At 39.0% G+C, this 23643-nt stretch overlaps 1 protein-coding gene across 10 annotated transcripts in view; it reads right to left on the reverse strand.

Annotated features, from left to right (window-relative positions):
* Positions 1–16349: 16349 nt before the first annotated feature.
* LOC137344489 (C4b-binding protein alpha chain-like) overlaps positions 16350–23643 on the reverse strand; it is a 42987-nt gene continuing 35693 nt past the window's right edge. For 6 of the 10 annotated variants that reach the window (XM_068007505.1, XM_068007503.1, XM_068007502.1 and 3 more), the window contains one exon: positions 16350–20134. In XM_068007505.1, the coding sequence (XP_067863606.1) occupies positions 20073–20134 (62 nt within the window). In that variant the 3' untranslated portion in view covers positions 16350–20072. Of the gene's footprint in view, positions 20135–22582; positions 22713–23643 lie in introns of those variants that run through there. The other 4 variants (XM_068007509.1, XM_068007508.1, XM_068007507.1 and 1 more) reach the window with 2 other exon arrangements.

The raw sequence follows: 23643 nt of genomic DNA on the forward strand, positions 1-23643 counted from the left end.
CAACACACATTATAAACCATACACAGGTAGAATCCGCGAATGCAAAGTATTTGTCTCCCAAGTTGCTAGCAGTATTGTCCGGGAGATCAATCCTCCATTCTGGGAGACCCTACATCCAATTATCAAGATCCAGACACAGTTCCATTGCTTTTAGAAAGTTTTCTTTGTTTTAAAAGAGAAAACACTCTTTACATAGTTATTTACAAAAGATAATGGAAAATAAATATTTAATGCAGTTGCATCTTGAAATACAGAAATGCTAGTGATAGAGCTGTCAGATAGTACTACGAGAAATTATTTTAATAGATATGTTTTTCAATTAATGTGACTGTTTAGACATGTCTTCAGAAGGTTAATGCTTCATTGGATATATTAACGTATTTAACAAGTTCTAGACACGGAGAAACAGAGTGCAAGCGTTTCCTCTCAGATGGATCAGTTGGAGTAAAGTGTTTAGTACGTGCTGCCTAACTTTATAAGATAAATGCAATAACATTTGCTAACGCCGGACAAGCATCATGTGATCAGATGTCACATGATCAGACATCACACGATCAAACCTCCAAGAACACGTTCTACCAGTATTGGTTTATAGAACCCCCTAATTTGCATTCCATTGATTTTGCTCAGTTTTATTGAAAATGTTTTTCTATTTGCCATTTTCTGGGAATGAATTAATTTTGGGAATGAATGAATGGGGATGGTGGAGACAGATTCAATCATGGCCTTCAAAAGGGAACTGGATAAGTACTTGAAACGAAAAAATTTGCAGGGCTACGGGGAAAGGGCAGGGGAGCGGGACTAGCTGGATTGCTCTTGCATAGAGCCGGCGCAGACTCGATGGGCCGAATAACCTCCTTCCATGCTGTAACTTTTCTATGATTCTTCTTCATATTCAAAAACTTGTTCCCCCAATGGCAATACATAATCTATTAATGGGAAAAATATGTATTTTTTTTAAGTGCCTAATAGCAAAAAAGGATGTGAAGTATTCCAATTTAGAATTAACAGTCTTTCCAAATGTTTATTGCCCCCACCCCAAAACTGATGATGCATTTTTCTGGGTGTGGGTATGTATGCTCCCATGGAAAATTTTACATTTTAATATTACAAATGTTGCATTGATTAACTTTTAAATATTTTTGTATTTCACAGTTGACTTTTTTTTAAAAAGGTAAATGTTGGGAATTTCCGCAGAGTTTTTCTGGTGGGAGATCCGGTGACACCCCTGGAGAAATAGTATTAATGGCTAAAACCCCGAGGAAAATCTGCCCTTAAAAATCCAAGAGAATTGGGTTTTCAATATGAACAACCAGACCCAGCTTCCACAGAATTACCAGCATCCCCCTTCCCCGGGTGTTATCGGCTTACTTCCCCCCACCCACCCACCCCAAATGCTGCTCCTCGCTTCTCTCTTCCTTCCCTCCCACCCCCACTAAATTCTCTGACTTTTCTCCTGCCCCTGAGACATTGGCGGCTTCTCCTACCCCCTCTCTAACTGCTTATGCTGCTGTCAGCTTCTCTTAGAGAGCAATATAAGTTAACAGCTTGGCATAGGTAAAGAGCATCGTAGGTTATACTGTGAGTGTAGAGAGAGGATACGTATAGTCCAACAAGAAAGACTGTCAGAATTCTTCTGAATATACAGAACAGGCTGTTTGAGCAAGAGTAGACAATAAAGCAGAATTAAAAGCAATGAGCATAGATGTAACTAACCGCAATACTTGCTAAAACTAATTATAGATGAGTAGAATGTTTAGCTTAGATGGAATTTATATCACATGACTATGATAGAGTAAGGGTAAATGTACTGCCATGAACAGACAGGTCCAGGCCTGATGGAAAGTGCTGAAATGGGAAACATGATACAGAGATCTGGAGATAAGGTGAACAGGACAGCACCAGCATAGTCAGTCTTACCCCCCTCACACAAGTGCTGCTACTGATTTCTCTTTCATCCCCCTCACCTTAAAGCTGCAGCTATCTACTCTATTCTCCCCCTCCCAACAACGCATCTTGACATTTCCCCTCTCTTTACCCCCACCCCCACCCCGCAAAAAAGCAATTTTCTTACTTTCTCCTTCTCTCTCCACCCTAAGACACTGCTCTCCCTACCTACAAGCTCCACCAAATCACCTTTCCCCTAAGTGTTGCTCTGGAGCCCTTACCGGCTTGCTCTCTTGCTTTGATTTATAGCACTGTACACTGAGTGGGAATTCCCACCTTTGTGAGAATTCCTGTCCACAATGTAGAATGCTATCAATCAAAGCTGGAGCATGAGCAGGTAGGATCTGGGAGCAGTATTTGGAGCTGGGCGGCGGCGGTGGCGGGGGGGGGGGGGGTGGGAGGGGTCCACTTTGATTTTGGTCCGTGAACATAAACAGGCAGCCAGATGGCACAACTCTGTCACTGCCTCCCTGATCATTCAGGACACTTACAGGCAGAGCTCTTCTGACAAGACCATGGAGATGTTTCAATGCCTGTAAATATAGGTGTGAGGATACCTCAGGGTGGGCAGAGTTTGCCTCTGGTGCAGCCTGACCTACCTGGCATCCTGCTATTGCTGCCTTTTCTTCAAAAATACCTAAGTAAAAGGGGGTTCCAATTGGGCATTCCAAAACAGAGTGGAAGAACATTTGGCACAAAGCCTCCTTAACAATTAGGTGCCTACAGGGATAAAGGAACAAAAAAGTTTTAAAAAGTCTCAAAATACAATATTCGTACAACAACATCTTACATTTACATAGCGCCTCTAACATAGTAAAAAGTCCCAAAGTCCCACAGGCGCGTTATCAAACAAAATTTGACACCGAGCCACACAAGGAGATATTAGGATAGGTGACCAAAAGTTTGGCCAAAGAGGTATGTTTTAAGGAGCGTCTTAAAGGAGAGAGAGGTAGAGAAGCGGAGAGGTTTAGGGAGGGAATTCCAGAGCTTAGGGCCTAGGCAGCTGAAGGCAAGGCTGCCAATGGTGGAGCGATTAAAATTGGGGATGCACAAGAGGCAAGAATTGGAGTAGTGCAAGATCTTGGAGGGCTGTAAGGCTGCAGACCTCTTTAAATACACTTCCACATAAAATACAACTCCTAGTATCTTATATGGCATGTTTATGCCTCATTGCTATTCCAGCACCATCTCCAGGAAATTGCCTTCATCAAGTCTCATTTAAATATTGCAACTAAGAAACTGGTGGCCGCTTCCAGTGACATTTGAAAATCCAATCAGAAATTAAAGTGGGGCACTAAATGGATGGAGATCTGGCATAACCGATCTCTCCCCATTTTTCTGATCATTTACACCAATTTATCAGAGATAACCGATTGGAGAACCTATTACATGAAAAGAACATTTATTTATAGAAAAACATGCTGCCACATAGAAAAATGCTAAAACTTTTTGGAAAAACTAAGAAACTGCAGAAAATCACAGACAGGAATAAACTATAATAAAATACAATCCCTTTATAATAATACTTCTTGGGATAGAATTTTCACGGTGTACTTCCAACCTTATGCTGAAGTCACGGTGGGAAATCAGGAGAACCCCCATGGAAATTGCAGGCACTTGTGTCAGGAACCTATGTGTCATGACCATCATGCCTGTCAGTTTTCTTCTTTCTCAAAAGTTAAGTCCTAAGTCTTCTTCCTCACTGGTTAAGTCGCCATATTTTCTCCTTTCTAATTGGTTATTTTCTACTTTTGATATTCACCAACCAAATTGCCCAAAACCCCGTTTGATTGAGTACGGTGTGTATGTATGTTGTGGTTTGGAGGATGGTGACAATATACTCACACATTTTAGGGTGAGCTGCTCACCATGGCGCTTGGAAGAAGCTCCTGGTATCTACTGTTCACCTTATGAGGACTCAAACCTGCACTTATCAGTTGCCTAATGACCACGTGAATACAACCCTCTTTTGGAGGAGAGGGGATTGTAACTCAGCCTTATTAATCTGATAGCTGAGCCTGACAATATCTACAGCACCCCAGGGCAACGTCGCCTTTCTCATCTGCAAAATGCTTGAAACCTGCAATGTAAGCAGCTTTCAGCATCACCTCGCTCAGCCTGTCCTTCTGTATTCTGGGTAAGTTTTAACTTGGCCATTTCATGATCCTTAGCTACTATCCTACGCTACCTAGCTATTTTATGTTCATAAGCGTGTGCTGTTTACGCATTAAGATGCCTAACCTAAACATGAAGGTTTATATGTTAAAAACACCTAATCTAATCATAAGTTTTATATGCTGAAAATGCCTAATCTTACAGTTAAATCTTAAAGTTAAACTCCAGCAGTACTCATATGTATTTTTGAGGGTTCCTAGTACTTAGCTTTTGCCAATCTGTACTTAAGATCTCTGGGCTTAGGTAGTGAATTGTAACCCCACGGGGAGCAAGTATGTACTGCACATCAGGCAAATGGAAACTACTTATGTGGATTTCTCAGTAGTTTAGTAAACAAGGTAGAGTGGCAGACAACTAACATACAAACAAAGATAAAACAAAAAACTAGAAATGCACATGTCAAATAACCAACTGAACAATAAAGAGTAAGAAAGCCAAAAATTGAGCAAAATTGTGATGACTATATTAAAATAAAAATGAACTCAGGGTGACTCAAATGGGCTTGGTTGTTTAAGAAACAGAATGGTTCCTTGCTACTAAATTTAACAAAAGTAGCAAAGCAGAATTCTAAGGAACTGTGTGTAATTGGTAAATGCTCTGCAAGTCCTGTTGCAGACTATATACTTCAAAACACGGTTCAGACAGCAATATCCCTATAGTATATTTCAAGAATACTACCACATAAAATAAAGGTAGACTATCAGGTAACCAAAATATGAACAAAGATAAAATGAAAAATTGCAAATGCTGAAAAGTTGAAATTTTATTTAAATACCAGAAATATACTTAAGGATCATTAAAGTTGCTTTTTTAAAAAATGATTTCTATCATATATTCCTGATTTTTTTTCAAGTTTGTGGATCAGTAAAAAATAATTCATGTTTTTTTTAAATCCCTGTAATTCTACCTGCTCTTGCTGCTGAAAATTAGGTCCTCAGATGTTTGTTTATTGCATTCATGGCATCATCGTGCAACACAAATAGGGAGAATTGTCTTGAAGTGATTTTTCAGTGTGAAGAACAAGGAGAATTGGCTTGATGAATTTAGAAAGAAGAAAGAGTTTAAGCAGTAATTGTTTTTGTTTGCAGGTCAAACTCAATCTACCTGCTCTGCTACTACCTCAAAATTCCAGGTTTTTGGCTGGCCAGAGGTAGTACATACATTGGAATTAAGTTGAATTGCTAATTTAACAAAAAAACAATTTTAATCTTTTTGTGAATTGTATTTATTTTCTAAAACCTAAATTTACACTTCCATATTTATTTTTGTCCATAACAAACAAGTTTTTAACGGGTCAAACACTTGTGATAACTAATCCAAAAATGGCCAAATCTATTACTTCTACAACCATCGCCCAATATATCATGCTCTGTAAATAGAGACATAGAACTATACTGTCAAGGAAACAATGCAATTCTGCAAACCTCCGAGTTCTAATAGACTCTTAATTCAGCAAATACCCCACAAACATCCTAAAGTCCCAATACATGCATTACAATTAAAAGCAGTATTTAAGCAATAACAGAAGCATGGAGATTACAGGTGTTGAGGAATAGAGAGCAAGTAAGGAATCAATTTTGTGTTAAGCCCTAAGACTACCAGTCTGCAGAACTTTGCTGACTGTGGCAGAGGTCACAAACAGCCTGATCTCAAGGTTAAACAACATCTCGAGTACATTTGGATCTGAACTTTCTCACAATTCAAACATGTTTAGAAACTAACTTATCTATAGTTTAGGCACAATAGATGCATTCCATACTTTGCTTAACCTAAACCCCAGCCTGCTAGGCATTGGAACCATAATAGATGTTTAGAGAGCCTGATACTTCTTAATAAAGACGTAAAGATCATGTGATGTAGTTAGGAAGATATTAAAAAATGGTGAAATTGTAATATGAGGTGAGAAGATGAAGCAGAAAAGATCTAGAAAGTTGAGCTCAAAGACTAACGTGTGATCTTCCACAGCACAGTATCTACAACAGGAAAAATGAGGAGGAAAACATCTCTTCTACTTTAGACACAAGCTATCTCAGGATTTTAGTGTACTGTCTCTACTGTGTGTGAAGCTACTGCTTTGTGGAGCATCAGTTGCGCTGGCTCCGCCCATTTTAAATCTAAAGTGTTAGTCCTTTGTAGTCCTTAACTTAGTTGATATTAAGATTATTACAAATATCCCAATCTTTGATTTTTCCTGCAAGAGCTAATTTTTCCTCAGTTATATTCAGAAGATTTATAGGTTATCCACAGGGCATGTCGAAGAGAGATAATTTGTAATCTACTCGGTGTTCGTAAGCATATGCTGTCTTGACTTGTCTTCATTTTATTCAATATATGTTTGCATGTGTTAATTTGAGATACTGACTTTGTTTTTGGGTCTGAACTGAATTAGAGTAATTGACGCTAACCGATCAGAATTTATGGACAGAGTGTCTGATCAAATTATTAAATTATGAATACTGGTTCTTTGCAGATGGCCACTGCAGAAACTGGTTAAATAAATTGTGAACACTCCCTGGTCCATGACATGGGATTGACACATAACAATTGACACTTCTGAGTTCATCACCCAATACAGGGAATCAATGATTTAAGCTGCATCAGAGTAAATAAGTAGTGAACGTTGAGTATAATTAAGGTAACCAGAATTATTAAGTATTGGCGAACTTGAATATAATTGATATCTAAGAAAACCTAGATAAAATACAAGGCATTAATGTAATTATGCCTTTGAAGGGTTAATTCCAACTTAATATTGTGCCCCCAAACACTTGGGAGATTTAAAGTAGTCCTGCTTTGTCTAATTCATTTTGGTCTATTTTAAAAGAAATTACAACAGATAATTCAGTCTGGGTGTATAGTATTAGATTTGGTGGTGACTAGCTATCGGGAGTAACCACCCTTTGGAGTCTGGTGACTGACTGTGGTCCAAATGGACCAGAGTCTCGGAAAATACTGGAGTGGCTGCATTCTTGAAGGTTATGGTGGAGGGCCATTGCTTTGGCAACAACCAAAGACATTTTGTACTGACTGAACCCCAGGTCAAAACTACTTTAATGCTTATACTTCTATTTTCCCAAGCCATTAAAAATTTAAGATCATATCTTCAGCTATGCTTAAATATTTACTAATCAAAGATTTTGCTAGGTTGCAGTGCTGAGTGTAAAGGTATCATGCTTTATTAAGGGCTTTTTTTTTACATTTCAGGATTCAAGTTGAGTGCAAGTTTTATTTTAGGCTGACAACTTGCTTGTTTCTAACTGCATCATCAAATGTCACGTCCCTTCACAGCATGGTCACAAGGTGAAGTAATGTTTAGCCTCTCAAAGGCCCGGTTTTAACCCAGTGTACTTTGTCACCTTCCGACGCAAAGTGCTCAAGGTGGCAGTTAGCTGCAAAGGCAACTGTGAGCACTCCCGTCTCGGCTGTCCATCAACTCAGCCTGCATATCACTTGTTTGAAAATAAAAATCAACCCAGGGACACCCAGTCGTATGGGTATTCCAAGAACACAACAGTCTCTCAGCACTTACAATATGATTGGTGGCACTCAAAAAAAATAAACTGACTCAATTGAACAGTAACTATAGATATTTTAAAGAGGTCCAAGAGGGGTTTAATAAATAAAGTAAGAATATCGATTATGCATTCGACAAGACTGTGAAATGATCTGTTTTAATGGGTGATGATTTATAGTTTACTGGACAATAAGATTCCTCAAGGGCTGATAACCCAAGATGGAATATTAATATTATGGGGACATGTAACTTAATTGGACAGGGAAGTGACTGAGGGTATAAGGTACAGTAATTGCACCACCAACTAAAATCAGGTGAAAATGGTGAATTTCATGATGACAGAACCAAGGGGTCAGAGAAAAAGGACATGCAAGTCCACCCGCAAATCTGGTGAAAGTCAGAAAAGTTTTTTTTAAATTCATTCTCGAGATGTGGGTATCACTGATTGCTCTGAGGTGGTAGTGGTGGAAGGAGCGGTGGTGGAGTCAGATGTAGGTGAGGCCTTGTAAGGACAACAGGTTTCCTTTCCTAAAGGACATCAGTGAACAAGTAGGTTTTCTTTTTAACATCAATCATTGTCATTTTTTTGAATACCAGTGTTTTATTTCCAGATATTTTAAACTGAATTCTAATTCGCAAACTGCCATGATAGGATTGGAATTTCATTCTCTGGATTTAGTCCAGGTCTCTAGATCACTGGTCCAATAACTACACTGTCGTACACTATAGTTAAGAATAGTTAATAGCTTTCCTGTAGAGATGGTTGTGTCTGTGCCTATACTTAATATATTTTGCAACTTAACCACTACCTGAAAGATTGGGACCATGCAGGGAGATATTCTGATCAAAGACCTGCAGAACCCCTGATCTTTTGATAGATAGCCTGGAATGGCTTGTATCTGATGTTATGTGTTGCATGATCTTGGGATACCGCTATGTGTGCAGATGTGATTTGTTGTGGGTGAGGGAAACAGTATCTGGAATGTATGATGAAGATGGTCAGGCATGTTGACAATATCACTTAGCCTTTTTTAGTCATTTGCTTGTTTTCTTCAGTGGTGGCTAGGATCCAAATAAAAACTGATTTTTAACAAATTTTCTCTGGTTTTTTGAGTTCAAAATTTTTTCCCTTGATTTTGTTCCAATTTCTGACATTAAAAATAAAAACATGATTTTTTTTTTAATTGGCAATAAAAATTATTTTAATGCTCCTCAAATACACAGATTAATTGGCATCTGAAAGAGAAAGACTGGTTAACATTTTGGGTGGGAACCTTCATTAGAGATATGAACAAAGATAGCTACAGATTCCTTCTTTGATGATAAAGATGATCCACATTCTGTACAACTGCAGGTAACTTTGTGCTGAACACAGAAATTACAAGGGTCTTAACATTCTTTTTTACATTATTAGTTTACTGTTTATTTAATGTTTGAAAGTGGAGCCGAGAGTACTCTATTAGTCAAAGCAACATCCCAATATGACAAGAAGTCAAGAGATACTGCAATTATTTACAAATACAGTGAAACCTGTATAAATGGACACTCCCAAAAAACTGACACCTGCAAAAAACGGACACTTACAGAGACCCAAATAACTTACATGGTAAAATATACAAGAGGCCACGGACACTCACAAATTACGAACTATGGACAGCCTTCAACGCACCAAGCCCTTTTACAACTTAAAACACAGGACACAGCCTGTTGCAAAATTGCTGTATCTGGAACTTTCACTGAGCTGGGATTCCCCTTGCGACCTGCTTCCCCTCTGCCTTCAAATTCTCGTGAGGTCAGTGTATACAGGACAGCGTGAGGCAGCAGCAGGTTTTGTGAAAGAAACGGCTTTTGTGGAATGGGCAGCTCTTTACGCAGCATTCATAGCGGAAGAGAAACCACTATCTCTGGGATTGAATGCTTGCACGGCTCTATCCCAGGGATAGAGTGGTTTCTCTGCTGCAATGGATTCTGGGTAAAGAACTACCCATTCTACTGAAAATTTTCATGGTACATACAATGACCATTTTGAAAATCTGCTAAAAAGGACAACTGATGCCAGTCCTAAGGTGGTCAAAGATGGGAGTGATATATAAACACAATGGGGGTAACTTTCAACCTCAACTGAGGCGAAAAAGTGGCAGTATCGGATTGGCTACCCATTATATATTTACATATGGTGAGGGAGGGAATAAATGGAAACTGAAGCTATTAGTAGACAACTTTGAGGAATATTTCACATCTCAGAAGATTGCGAACAAATGTGTTTAACACCAGAAAAGAAAATCAAGCCAGGTGTAGAACAGACATCCAATTCGATACTGCCAGTTATCTGCCACTCACCAAAGTTTAAAGTTACCCTCAATCTGTTCTGTTAGGGGAACTAACATTTGGAACATGCTGCAGACACTCTCTTAATAGCTGTTAAAATAGACTACAATTAAATGTCAGGAATGGGATGGAAATAAAAAAGTTAAAGACACCAGACCATTTAAGAGCAAATCTAAATGTTGTGGAAGCATGGAGAAAATATAAACAGAGCATAAGAACATAAGAAATGGGAGGAGTAGGCCATATGGCCCTTCAAGCCTGCTCTGCCATTCAATAACATCATGGCTGATCTTCAACCTCAACTCCACTTTCCTGTCTGATCCCCATATCCCTTGATTCCCCATAGAGTCCAAAAATCTATCTATCTAAGCCTTGAATATACACAATGACTCAGCATCCATAGCCCTCCGGAGTAGAGAATTCCAAAGATTCACAACCCTTGGAGTGAAGAAATTCCTCCTCATCTCAGTCTTAAACAGCTGACCCCTTATCCTGAGACTATGCCCTCTAGTTCTAGACTCTCCAGTCAGGGGAAATAACCTCTCAGCATCTACCCTGTCAAGCCCCCTCAGGATCTTATATGTTTCAACGAGATCACCTCATTCTTCTAAACTGTAGAGAGTATAGGCCCATTCTACTCAACCTCTCCTCACAGGACAACCCTCTCATCCCATGAGCCCTAATCTTAAGTAACAACCTTATATGTGGCACCTTATCGAATGCCTTTTGAAAATCCAAATATACCACATCTACTGGTTCTCCTTTATCTACCCTGCTAGTTACATCCTCAAAAAACGCTAATAGATTTGTCAAACATGATTTCCGTTTCATGAAACCATGTTGACTCTGCCTGATCATATTATGATGTTCTAAGTGCCCTGTTACCACGTCCTTAATAATGGATTCCAGCATTTTCCTGATTACTGATGTTAGGCTAACTGTCGTTCCCTGTTTTCTCTCTCCTTTCTTGAATAGTGGGGTTACATTTGCTACCTTCCAATTCACTGGGACCGTTCTAGAATCTAGGGAATTTTGGAAGATCATAACCAACGCATCCACTATCTCTGCAGCCACCTCTTTTAGAACGCTCAGATGTAGGCCATCAGTTCCAGAGGATTTATCGGCTTTTACTCCCATCAGTTTCTCAAGTACTTTTTCTCTACCGATAATAATTACTTTAAGTTCCTCACTCTCATTAGCCCCTTGGTTCCCCACTATTTCTGGTATGCTTTTTGTGTCTTCTAATGTGAAGATAGATACAAAATATTTGTTTAACGCATCTGCCATTTCCTGATTCCCCATTATAATTTCTCCTGTCTCAGCCTCTAGGGGATCCACGTTTACTTTTGCAACTCTCCCTTTTTACATACTTGTCGAAGCTCTTACAATCCGTTTTTATATTTCTTGCTAGTCTACTTTCATATTCTATTTTCTCCCTTATCAATTTTTTGGTTGTCCTTTGCTGGTTTCTAAAACTTTCCCAATCCTCAGGCTTACTACTCTTCTTGGCAACATTATAGGCCTCTTTTAATCTAATACTATCCTTAACTTCTTTATTTAGCCACGGGTGGATCACTTTTCCCATGGAGTTTTTATTTCTCAATGAAATGTATATTTGTTGAGAATATTGAAATATTTCTTTAAATATTTGCCATTGCTTTTCAACCGTCATACCCTTTAATTTGACATCCCAATCTACCGTAGCCAACTAGCCCCTCATACCTATGTAATTGGCTTTATTTAAGTTTAAGACTCTAGTTTCGGACTTAAGTACGTCACTCTGAAACACAATGTGAAATTCTATCATACTATGTTCACTCTTCCCCATAGGATCCTTTACTGTGAGATTACTAATTAACCCTGTCTCATTACACTAATAGTTCCCTGGTTGGTTCCATTACGTATTGCTCTAGGAAACCATCTCGAATGTATTCCATGAACTCGTCCTCCAAATTACCTTTACCAATTTGATTTGCCCAGTTTATATGAAGATTAAAGTCCCCCATGATTACTGCATTACCTTTGTTACAAGCTCCTATTATTCCATGATTAATACTCTGTCCAATGCTATAGCTACTATTAGGGGGACTATAAACTACTCCCACCAGTGTTTTCTGTCCCTTGTTATTTCTTATTTCCACCCGTACTGATTCTACTTCCTGATCTTCCGAGCCAAGATCCTTTCTCACCACTGTCCTTATGTCATCCTTTATTGTTAGGGCTACACCCCTCCTTTTCCAATCTACCTGTTTTTTCTAAACGTCATGTACCCTGGAATATTTAGTTCCCAATCTTGGTCACTTTGGAACCATGTCTTTGTAATTGCTATTTGGTCAAACCCATTTATCTCTTGTTGTGCAATTAATTCACCTATCTTGTTACAAATGCTCCATGCAGTCAGATAAAGAGCCTTTAATTTTGACTTTTTAACCATCTTTTCCTGCTTTGACCTTACTTGCTGATGCTCTATTATTGGTAAACTCTCTGTCCCTTGCTACCACAGTCTGCTTATCTTTACCCAAATCACTACACTGCTCTGTTGCCTTGACTTTTCTCATTAGATTTCTAAATTTCCACTCACCTAACCCCTCCCTTTTTAGTTCAAATCCCTATCTACAGCTCTAGTTATTCAATTCGCCAGGACGCTGGTCCCAGCCCGGTTTAAGTGGAGCCCGTCCCAACGGAACAGCTCCCTCTTTCCCCAATACTGGTGCCAGTGCCCCATGAATCAAAACCCCAGTCTCCCACACCACTCTTTGAGCCACACATTTAACTCTCTGACCTGTTTGTGTCTATACCAATTTGCACGTGGCTCAGGTAGTAACCCAGAGATTATTACCTTTGAGGTTCTGCTTTTTAATTTAGTCCCTAGCTCCTCAAACTGTCTCAGCAGAAGCCCATTCTTAGTTCTACCTATGTCGTTGGTTCCTACATGGACCACGACAACTGGATCGTCTCCCTTATGCTCCAAGTTCTTTTCTAGCCGCGAGGAGATGTCCTTTGAATTGCAAATAGTACAGACAGGCTTAGGAGAGAAAACCAATAAAGTGCAGGCTGGGACTTTATCACATGTGATAAGTGAGGAAGCAAGAGGGGCATATGATGCATTTAAATATGGTGAAGGAGGGCACAAATGTAAAGTGAACCACATTAGCGGACAAGTATAAGGAGTATTTCACATCTCAGAAGAATATTACAAGCAAAAGAAATGTGTTTAACACCAGGTTTGAAACTCAGAGAAAGCATTGATCAATATGCTGACTATTGATTATTCATAGACAGCCCAGTTAAAGACAGAATTATAGTGGATATAATAGCTGATCAAGTCAAAGGCAGACTACTAAGAGAAAAGACGCTCGCTTGATAGAGAACAATTAATATTTGTAAAGCAGTACAAGTTAGCAAAACATGGCTAGAACACCAATTTGCTAGAAGTAATGCGATTTTTAAAAATTCGTTCATGGGCATCACTGGTGAGGCCAGCATTTATTGCCCATCCCTAATTGCCCTCGAGAAGGTGGTGGTGAGCCTCCTTCTTGAACCACTGCAGTCCGTCTGGTGAAGGTTCTCCCACAATGCTGTTAGGAAGGGAGTTCCAGGATTTTGACTGAGCGACAATGAAGGAACGACGATATATTTCCAAGTCGGGATGGTGTGTGACTTGGAGAGGAACGTGCAGGTGGTGCTGTTCCCATATGCCTGCTGCTCTTGTCCTTCTAGGTGGTAGAGGTCGCAGGTTTGGGAGGTGCTGTCGAAGAAGCCTTGGCAAGTTGCTATGGATGGTACACACTGCAGCCACTGTGCGCCGGTGGTGAAGGGAGTGAATGTTTAGGGTGGTGGATGGGGTGCCAATCAAGCGGGCTGCTTTGTCCTGGATGGTGTCGAGCTTCTCGAGTGTTGTTGGAGCTGCACTCATCCTGACTTGTGCCTTGTAGATGGTGGAAAGGCTTTAGTATTTACCACAGTATTTATATGGCTGGTCCAGTTAAGTATTTGGTCAATGGTGGCCCTCAGGATGTTGATGGTTGGAGAATTCGGCAATGGTATTGCTGTTGAATGTCATGGGGAGGTGGTTAGAGTAGATGTCACTTCATACAATGAAAACAAATCAGATCACGCTGGTCAGTAATAGATTATGAATTCTACTGTGGTGAATCACACAAGAGGAAAAAATTTCCAGGTGTGACCAAATGTGTATGGATGTAAAAATGTTTTTTTCTAAAAGATAAAAAGCAAAGCAAAACCATCATCAGAAAAGCAAATAAGAAATGAGAGTTCATAAATTGGAAGAGCAGCCTAAGAAAGACAGATGAATTTAATGGATGTGCTTCAGTCAGCAGCTGATGAATCAAATATCATGAAACTTTTGCTGTTATAATCAGAGGAAAAAAATGATTTGGCTGTTTTTAAACAAGTCAGTACACATTTCAGTAATGGGTACTGACAACAGCAGAACACACCACCATTTTGCACATAAACGGTCCAACAACCCATCCATTCGAGGGTCAGGTTACTTCCAGCCAAAGGCCAGGCAGCTCATGGGATTTGGCTGTTAATCAATGCCAGTAATATCCTTGATCGTGTACGATATAATCCCATGGCTCAGCATAATGAGATGACGCCTGACTTTTCCCAAATACTCTCCAACCCAGCTCTGGAACAACCTCTCTTTTATGGAACCTGGCAATGATTACAATGACCTAGATTATGCTATAGGTGTCTGTCTCTAGTTAGACCTGCCACTACACCCTTCAGTTCAAAAAACTTTTGCCCACAAAGTTGCCAATAATGTGAGCTGTTATCAGCGCAGCGAGGGAAACAGGGGACCTCCTTAACCAATGAGATTTAAAGATTGGGAAATAAACAGTGGAAGGATTGAGAAGGAGGGTGAATTAAAGGGGGTGTATTCAATGCCAAATCAGGTACGGAAAGAGAAATAGAGGAAAAGATTGATTACGAGAGAGAAGAGAGATCGTAAGGAAAAGATAACATTTTTAAAAATTTGACTTTTAAAATCTCCTAAAACAATTCACAACTTGAGGAAATGAGACTCCACACTTAATTTTTAGTGCCGGAGAGGTTGATTGGCAGTCATTAACATTTATCACGTCATTTAAAAGGGTACTTTTGCTTGAAATTACTAGCCCTAAATATCAGTGGCGGGTTTAGTTCATAGCTTCATGAACGTGGCATTGCACAGTAGATAACGGTGGAGCGGTGCAACTCGGACAGCAACTTTTGGATATTGGCATTTAATCACCCATCTGCCCCTCGTCTGAAGTCGTTGTACCATTTACGCATAAATAACGGTGAGTGCCATTAGCCTCACTGTTATTTTGACAGCAAAATCTTGCTCAATGTGTCTGCTGAGCTACTTTAAATTGTGTGTGGTAACTTTAAAGGCCAAAATACAAGCACTCCGCTATAACAATTATAGCATATAATGTAACTGGAAGCTTTAGCTCGCCTGGAAGGTGTGACGGCGGAACAAATTTTTTAAAAGTACAATAACTCAACTAGAGCAGTAATCAAATCAGCTTCAAATTTTCCTTACAGCACTAGTAGTCCAAACAGTTTAAAATGTCAGACAATATCTAACGAGTTAATTGGTTAAATTAATAAATGTTCAATGTTGCATTAAACCCATACCCAAGGTGGTGCATCATAGAATGATACAGCACAGGAGGCAAACTGGCCCATCGTGCCAGTGCCAGCTCTTTGAAAGAGCTTTCCAATTAGTCCCACTCCCTTGCTCTTTCCCCATAGCCCTGCCAATTTTCCCCCTGCAAGTATATATCTAATTCCCTTTTGAAAGTTACTACTGAATCTGCTTCCAACACCCTTTTCAGGCAGTGCAATCCAGAACATTAACAACTCACTGGGTAAAAAAAGTTCTCCTTATTTCAAATCTGGTTCTTTTGCCAATTATCTTAAATCTGTCTCCTCTGGTTACCGACCCATCACTAGAAAGTTTATCCTTATTTACTCTATCAAAACCCTTTATCATTTTGAACACCTCTATTGAATATCCCCTTACTGTTCTCTGCTCCAAGGAGAACAAGCCCAGTTTCTCTAGTCTCTCCACACAACTGAAGTCCCACATCCCTACCACAAACTACTTTTACTGCCCAAGCTGTAATGTTCCATTTGATTGCATCAGGGCAACTGATACCAGAAATATAGCTCCATTGTTCTTTTAAATTTTAAGTCATTTGAAAATGTTTGTATTTTGAAATTAGAACATGGTGCAGCAGACTTGGCACAGAATAGAAGGGAGAAGAGCACAGACTCACCACCTTACTACATAACAGAGCATGGGAACACTGAAAAACCTAGGAATAATGACAGTACTGAGCAGGATAAAGATGGTGGAAGTATATATAAAAAAAATCAAAAAACTTTTCAATTTTATTAAGAAATTGATAAGCAGTTGAAATATTACTAACAGTATTTTGAAACTCTGCATTTAATACAATAGACAATACCTCAAACATACACAGGAAACAGTTCCTTTAGGCACAGAATACTCTTTGGTCAATCTGACACTAGGTTTTGAAAGATTAGCTAACATTTTTTTTGTAAATTTTAAGATTTACTCAGATCTTTGCATGTCTTTTATTTTAGGGCTTTTTAATAAAGAAAATATGGAATTTCTTTGAAAAAATAGTGCAACACTAAACAACTAATCCAGTTGCCATTCATTATCATACAGCAACAGGTATTATAGTGAGCCCAGGGCTCTATTCCTGATCAAAAACAACTGTTAAGCTGGGTTGTACTGTAGAGTAGAGAATGACTACGTGCAGCTATTCCACATCCAGGATAGTAGGCTTGGTTTATAAAAAAGTAGGAATCCTGAAGTTCTAAGAACTTGCACAACGTACACATCTTTAAAAATGATAAATTCTGTCTTTTAATTGTTTTACTAATAAACAGGATGATCACCTTTAATACTGGATAAAAAAATAGACTTCAAATTGCAACTATTAGATGCCGCCAATGTTTCCAACTTGTTTTGTACGGATTGCAGTAGTTCTATTGCACTTAGTATTTAGTATATGACTGCAGATAGAAAACTAATCTACTAATAAAAAAGAGCATATTTCTGATGCAGTTTTTGCAATTTCCAAAGTCAGTATTTAAGCGCACACAAAATCCGTAATGTATACAGCCCAGAAGATCCAGGCAACTAACTAGGTCCTAAATCCATAATAATGGTGAGACTGGCTGAACATGCAATATATTTAAATTTTCTATGTATTTCTCACACTGCTTATTTGGGCAACACCATTCTGTCACGTCCCAAGGTGTCACCTTGATAGCTAGCTTAAATGGGGAAATCATATCACAGGTACACCTACAGCTGCACACTTCTACACTAAACAGAGTTTCAAAAGTTCTAGTTACACAGATTTCTGGAAATTCTCAGACTCTGGCTGCCATCTTGGCTTCTGTACAAATTTTAAAGTTGAGGGATTTTTCTTTAAGTTTACATATTTGAGCTTGTGATTTTTTTTAAGTTTTGCTCTTTGTAGGCTGCCTGCTGCTTATCATCACCTGCTCCCTGCTTCAGCCTACCAAGGCCCAAAGGAACTCTAAGCTGTGCTTTGGCTCTATCTTTTGAGATATTTGTTTTTGGGTTGGGGGGGGGCGGATAAAGAGATTCCAATTAAAATACTGAACATTCATTCGACTCCTTCCCTCTCTTTTACCTACTGGACTCTACCTCAAGTCCCCCACAGTTTTCCTGACACTGGGCCTCCAGCTGTGCTCTAAATTTGAGCCTCCAGCTGCCTGGCCTCTTCAAAAATCCTGCTCTGGTACTGTTGCCCCACCTCTTTCCTCTCTCTGCCCCCCCCCCCCCCCCCCCCACCACTCAACTTTAAAGCCGCAGTCGTCCCTCGGCCTTGGTCCAATTATCCCCAACCCTCTAACCCACTACACTTGTGCAACGTCACAGGAGATTGATTCGTGGCACAAAAAAGTTAACCTGCTGATCTGACTTTAGCAATCAATAAAATATATGCAAATGTTCAGCAGCCTCAAAAGAGAAACCTAAAAACAGATCCAGCACTTATAATAGCAGGACACCATATTTTCTTTGTGTCTTCAGGTTTAAGGCTAAATATGCAAAAATTTAATTAAAAACTATAAACACCCACTACAAACATCTACAGGGTTATCTTATGCAGCATTATTGGGCAATTCATAGGCAAAGATCAAATTAAGTTCCAACATAGATACAAACAAAAATCCTTCACTTTTCCCTTTAAAGTCAAACATTTTGCAACTCATTACATTCACTGTCAGCAATCAACAATAAGCATCATTAGACTACTTTCATTTTTTAACAATTGCTATTGTCAAAGTTTGATCTTTAGGGTCAGTTACTGAATTTATTTCTGGCATTAAGTTGCCTTTTTTTTTAAAAAACAGTATGTTTGACCTGCTGTATGTTGTCTATGGTGAGTGAAGTAAAGGCCCAAATGACACCAAATTTACATCAATATCTATGCCGATCTTGTCCAAACTTCTAGAGCTCATTTGTCTACATCAGAACATAAAAATCAGCATAAAACAAAGCACTAATAAGGGTCTTCTCCCATGAGGTCTCACTCTCGGAGCCTCTTGCCTCTGCTAATTCTCTTCGTCTTCCATTATTATACAGAACAGAGGTATGCCCATTATAAAGGCCATTCCAGTTGCTTAGTCCTTCTGAATGCGTGGGAAAGTGGGGGTGTGGTTAAAAATTTTTGGGTCTGCTGAGACTGATAGCACTTTGGTTAAGTGCAGTTCTTAGTAAGAGAAATTTTTTTTAAGTGAAGAAAACTGTTATCAATCTCCAGAAATCTCTGATGCCAATATCAGGTGTCTTTGGGCCATGCGAGACCTAAATTACTGCACATAAATCTACACCAGCATATTATTCACGTAATTCCAAGAAACTCGCATAACCGAGTCTCTCATGGAGGGTGGGGGGGGGGGGGAAAGGCGGCGGTGCTATGTAAATGAGCAGCAGAGATTTTACCAGATGTATCTTGGAAGTAGCACAAACAACCGAGGAAATTCGCACGTAGCGATTTTTCAGCGTAAAACTGCGTTAATCAGTTTCATGTGAATTTCCTCAAAAAAAATCGGGCCATTCCGCTCTTACGTCATAGTTACACTGAAACTTGCCAGAAAATTCAGGTTAAAGTTTTAAAAAGACAACATGCCATTTATTGAATGTGTTGTGTTAATTTTGATGCATTTTATAAAGTATTTTGATAGTGGAAATATGATATGGTCTCTAAGTTTTGAGATATGCAAATGCCCCAAGATGCAGGATATATAAATCCTTCCACCATATTTACAAATTTCATGCACAAAAGCAGGCCTTCAGATTTCTAACACATCAGAATACCATACAAAGGTTGATCAGATTAAACTGATACTTAAATTCTTACTCTGCTTTTGCTGATTTCGCAACTGCCCAGCAAAACAAAGCTTCAGCAAAAAACTGATTCAATTTAACAAAATCATTTTTTAAAAGTACATATTAAAGTAAATTTAACATTTGTATACTCTGGGTTAAATTAATTTTAAACAAACAGAGACCTTATCCTCTTCATCTGAAGATATATATAAATAAACTTAATACACACTAAAAAAAACATACCATCCAGGTGCTCAAATAGAACAACTCATACAGCTCTAGTAGACATTTGTGGAGAGTACTTCATCAGCTTCTAGAGGGAAAACCTAAATCGACATCAAGAGCTTTCATTGAAAGGCAATCATAAGTAGAACGAAGGCATAAAAAAAATCTGAAAACAAAATTCTGCATAATAATTTCAGCTCAACTGATTTTTTTTTTGCTGCAAGCATGGGTCTATTTCCATTTACTGTTGACGTGTGACCACATTGCTCTCGTACTAAATCCTTCTGTGCGCTTTTTTATTGCGGGCATTTATTTATTTTTAAATCGGTTAACGCCTGCATTTTAAAAAAGTGCAAAAGGAATTCAGTACAAATACATTAAGCGTTTATATGGGAACAGTGCCAGTCAGCAAATATACGCCATTCAACAAAGAAGGAAATTGCTTCATTGTTCTGTAGTCAGGATTGATCAAATTAGGACACCGTCAGAAGTAGTTACACCCAAGATGATGAGCAGTTCAGATTGGTGACCTGTGAGGGGAAAAAAGAAAAATGAGACAATTAGAAAAAGGTCTTCAATGTAACACACATGGAAGATGGTCAGACAGTGACAGCTGCACTAGTATTGAAGTGGCATTATAAATTGTTACCTCTTCTCAGCAGTTGTCCCCCTCCTTTCAAAACCACCACCACCCTCTCCTCCTCTAAAATCCCACCCTCGAACCCGCTGTCCTTACAAACTACCGCCTCATCACCAAGTCCCTTTCCTCACCTAAGCCCCTCAACGTGTTGTCACCTCCCAAATCTATGCCCATCTTTTCTTACCCTGTTTACAAGATAATACTATAGAAAAGCAGTCTGCATCAACCAGGCCAGTTTGGCCAATCTGTTGATAAACCAGATGAGAGATAGAAGACAAACAGCCAGCCATTAAAGCTCTTTTTGGCCAGGATGATATTATTCTATACATAATTACCTGCTATTAACGGCCTGTATAGAGCTAATCTATTTTTAATTGGACAATTTTGATGTTCCTTTTGCACCGCATTGACTTCAAAAGGAAACAGGCATTTCCAATTCCTTTCTCATTGTATCACTGAACAAGCCAAAAGTTATAGGGACTCCATAAAAGATTTTTTCTCATGTAAAAGCTTTCCAAAATGGACCATAGCCCAATCAAAATTACTATTTAATAGAATATTTAAGTTCTGCTGAGAAATTAGTTATTCTATTCCTGTATTCATCCAGCTGATTCATGTTTTGCTTGTGTTATTTGTCTTACGTCACAAACTCCATTCCCTAGCCACCACCTCCATCCCTCTCCCTGGCCACTGTGAGACGGAACCAGACCATTTGCAACCTTGGTGTCCTATCTGACCAAGCTGAGCTTCCAACCCCATATCCTCTTCATCACTGCCTACTTCCACCTCCGTAACATCGCCCGTCTCCGCCCCTACTGAAACCCTCATCCATGTCTCGTTACCTCTAGATTCAACTATTCCAATGGTCTCCTGGCCAGCCTCCCACCTTGCACCCTCCGTAAACTTGAGCTCATCCAAAACTCTGCTGTCCACATGCTGACTTGCAACAAGTCCCGTTCACTCATCACCCGTGCTCGCTGATCCACATTGGCTCCCAGCCCAGCAACTCCTCTATTTTAAAATTCTCATCCTTGGTTTCAAATCCCTCCATGGCCTTACCCATCCCAATCTCTGCAGCCTCCTCTAGCCCAACAACCCTCAGAGGTCTCCGCGCTCCTCCAATCCTCTTGCAGATTCCCGATTTTCATTCCTCTACCACTGACGGTCATACCTTCAGCTGACGATGCTTTTAATTTTAATTCCCTCCCTAAACCTCCCCAGCTCGCTACCTCTCTCCCCTCCTCCTTTAGGACGCTCCTTAAAACCCACCTTTTTGACCAAGCTTTTGGTCAGCTGTCTGAATATCTCCTTGGTGTCAAGTTTTGTTTGATAACGCTTCTGTGAAGCGCCTGGGGATGTTTTATTACGTTAAAAGGGGCTGTATAAATGCAAGTTGTTATTGTACACAAAAAATGTTTTAAGTTTTAACTTTTTTTAAACCAGTTGCAAAGTCAGAGATTAGGAGTTACAAGGGTATCCCACATTGTTTCCAATGTACATAGCAACACGAAAAGGAATCATTGTTTACCTTTGGGCACACTATATCCTATATATCTTGCACATAAGGTCAAGTTTTGGTTACTAAGAAGCTTGTACCTGCCTGTGGCCTCCTTATTCCTCCTACCAAAGTGACCCAGGTCACATTTCACGATATTAAATTAAATTTGCCATTTGTTCGCCCACTCTGAAAGCCTATTTATGTCTTTCTGTATTTTGGTGCAGTCCTCCACATTATTAGCTACATGCCCCTCAATTTGGTGGTATCTACGAATTTCAACACCATACTACCAATTTCTGTATACAGTGAACAGCAGTTGTCCCAGCATGGATCCCTGCAGGACACTACTTCCTGCCCTCTGTGTTCTGTTTTTCAAACTATTCTGCTATCTAGCCCCTGGCTCTACACATCCATATCTTTGTCATAAGTATCTTCTGTGGTACCATGTCAAAAGCCTTCTGAAAGTCCATGTATACCACTGTATATGTTATCTACTCTTACTTCTTCAAAGAATTCAATAAGGTTGGTTAAACATGGTCTTAGTTTTAAAAATCCATTTTGACCTAGATTTTATTATATTCTCCATCTCTAGATGTTATGTTATTTCATCTTTTAGCCAAGATTCTCATATCGTTCAGCAAAGATTCTGGTATCTTTCCTACCATCGATGTTGAGCTCTCATGGCACAGGCTCATTTTAGACAAGCATGGGCAATCTCCAAACTTTGCAATACCAACCAGACCAATAACCTCTGAACATGCCCATATTTAACTATTTAAACACTAATAGAACAGCAAATAAAGATAAGATTTATTTGATAAGATTTATAAAATGATATACCTTTTGATTTTTTTTTAAAGTTTTAATTAAAGATCAGGCTGTGCAATTAGAGGTCTCATCACAATTGGGCCTCACTTGGACTTGTTCAGATTGAGGATTCATGGCAACTTTCTCAGAGGTGGCATATTGTCTGGAAAGGCAACATGTGATAAGCACAAATGACAATACAATAATAATGGAATAGAAAAACAACTGTTTCATGGACGTTAATATTTTAACATGAAATTCCATACAAGATCACAAAAATCCATGCAAAAAGAAAAATATGCTACTTAGTTAAGTTAGTTAAGCACCAACATTCAAAATAACTTTATTTGCAAGAAACAAACATTGCATATCCATATTCATAATAATGAAACAGCAGCTACATGTAAAAAGTATTATTCCTAAACCACAGTCCCTTTTGCATGCCTTCTTCAATGCATAGTTTTAAAAAGTCAATTTTCTAGTGTTGTATTCTTGAGACCACACTTAAAGACCTTAATGGGCACCCTACCATTAAATTGAGTTTGATCCGTTAGATACCTCAGATAAACACAAGATGATTGTGGGATTTAAAGAAAGAAAGACACACTTGCATTTATATAGCACTCTTATAATATAGGAAATTTAGGATTCTAAACTATGAGTAGAAACTCCTAGAATTGTTTTTTTTTGGAGAAAAGATCAAGGGCTTTAATATACTGAGGGGCGTTGATGTCAATGCATATAGCTAGTCTGGAAGAGATCAAATTAATTAACAAACCAAGTAGAATTGGACAGAAGTGCCCCAACCCTGCCATAGATACACAGAACAGACTCCCAGGAAAGCAGTCAGTGTTGGATTAACACCTTTACAAAAGTTGGATAGGTATCGGTATAATAGAACAGAGCATTTAAACTTAATTATACATTTAGCTTGCAAATATTCCATGCATATGACTTTTTTTTTTGGAAAACTCAGGTGAAAGGCCAAGGCCACTGTGCAGGACCTCAACATTGAAAAAAGGGTATATTAAAAATTAGGTGACACTAAATTCAGATTTTAAAAGCAAGAAGAGGTAATGAATTCAATAGTTTAA

The sequence above is a fragment of the Heptranchias perlo genome, chromosome 27, assembly GCF_035084215.1.
Source record: "Heptranchias perlo isolate sHepPer1 chromosome 27, sHepPer1.hap1, whole genome shotgun sequence".
NCBI lineage: Eukaryota > Metazoa > Chordata > Chondrichthyes > Hexanchiformes > Hexanchidae > Heptranchias > Heptranchias perlo.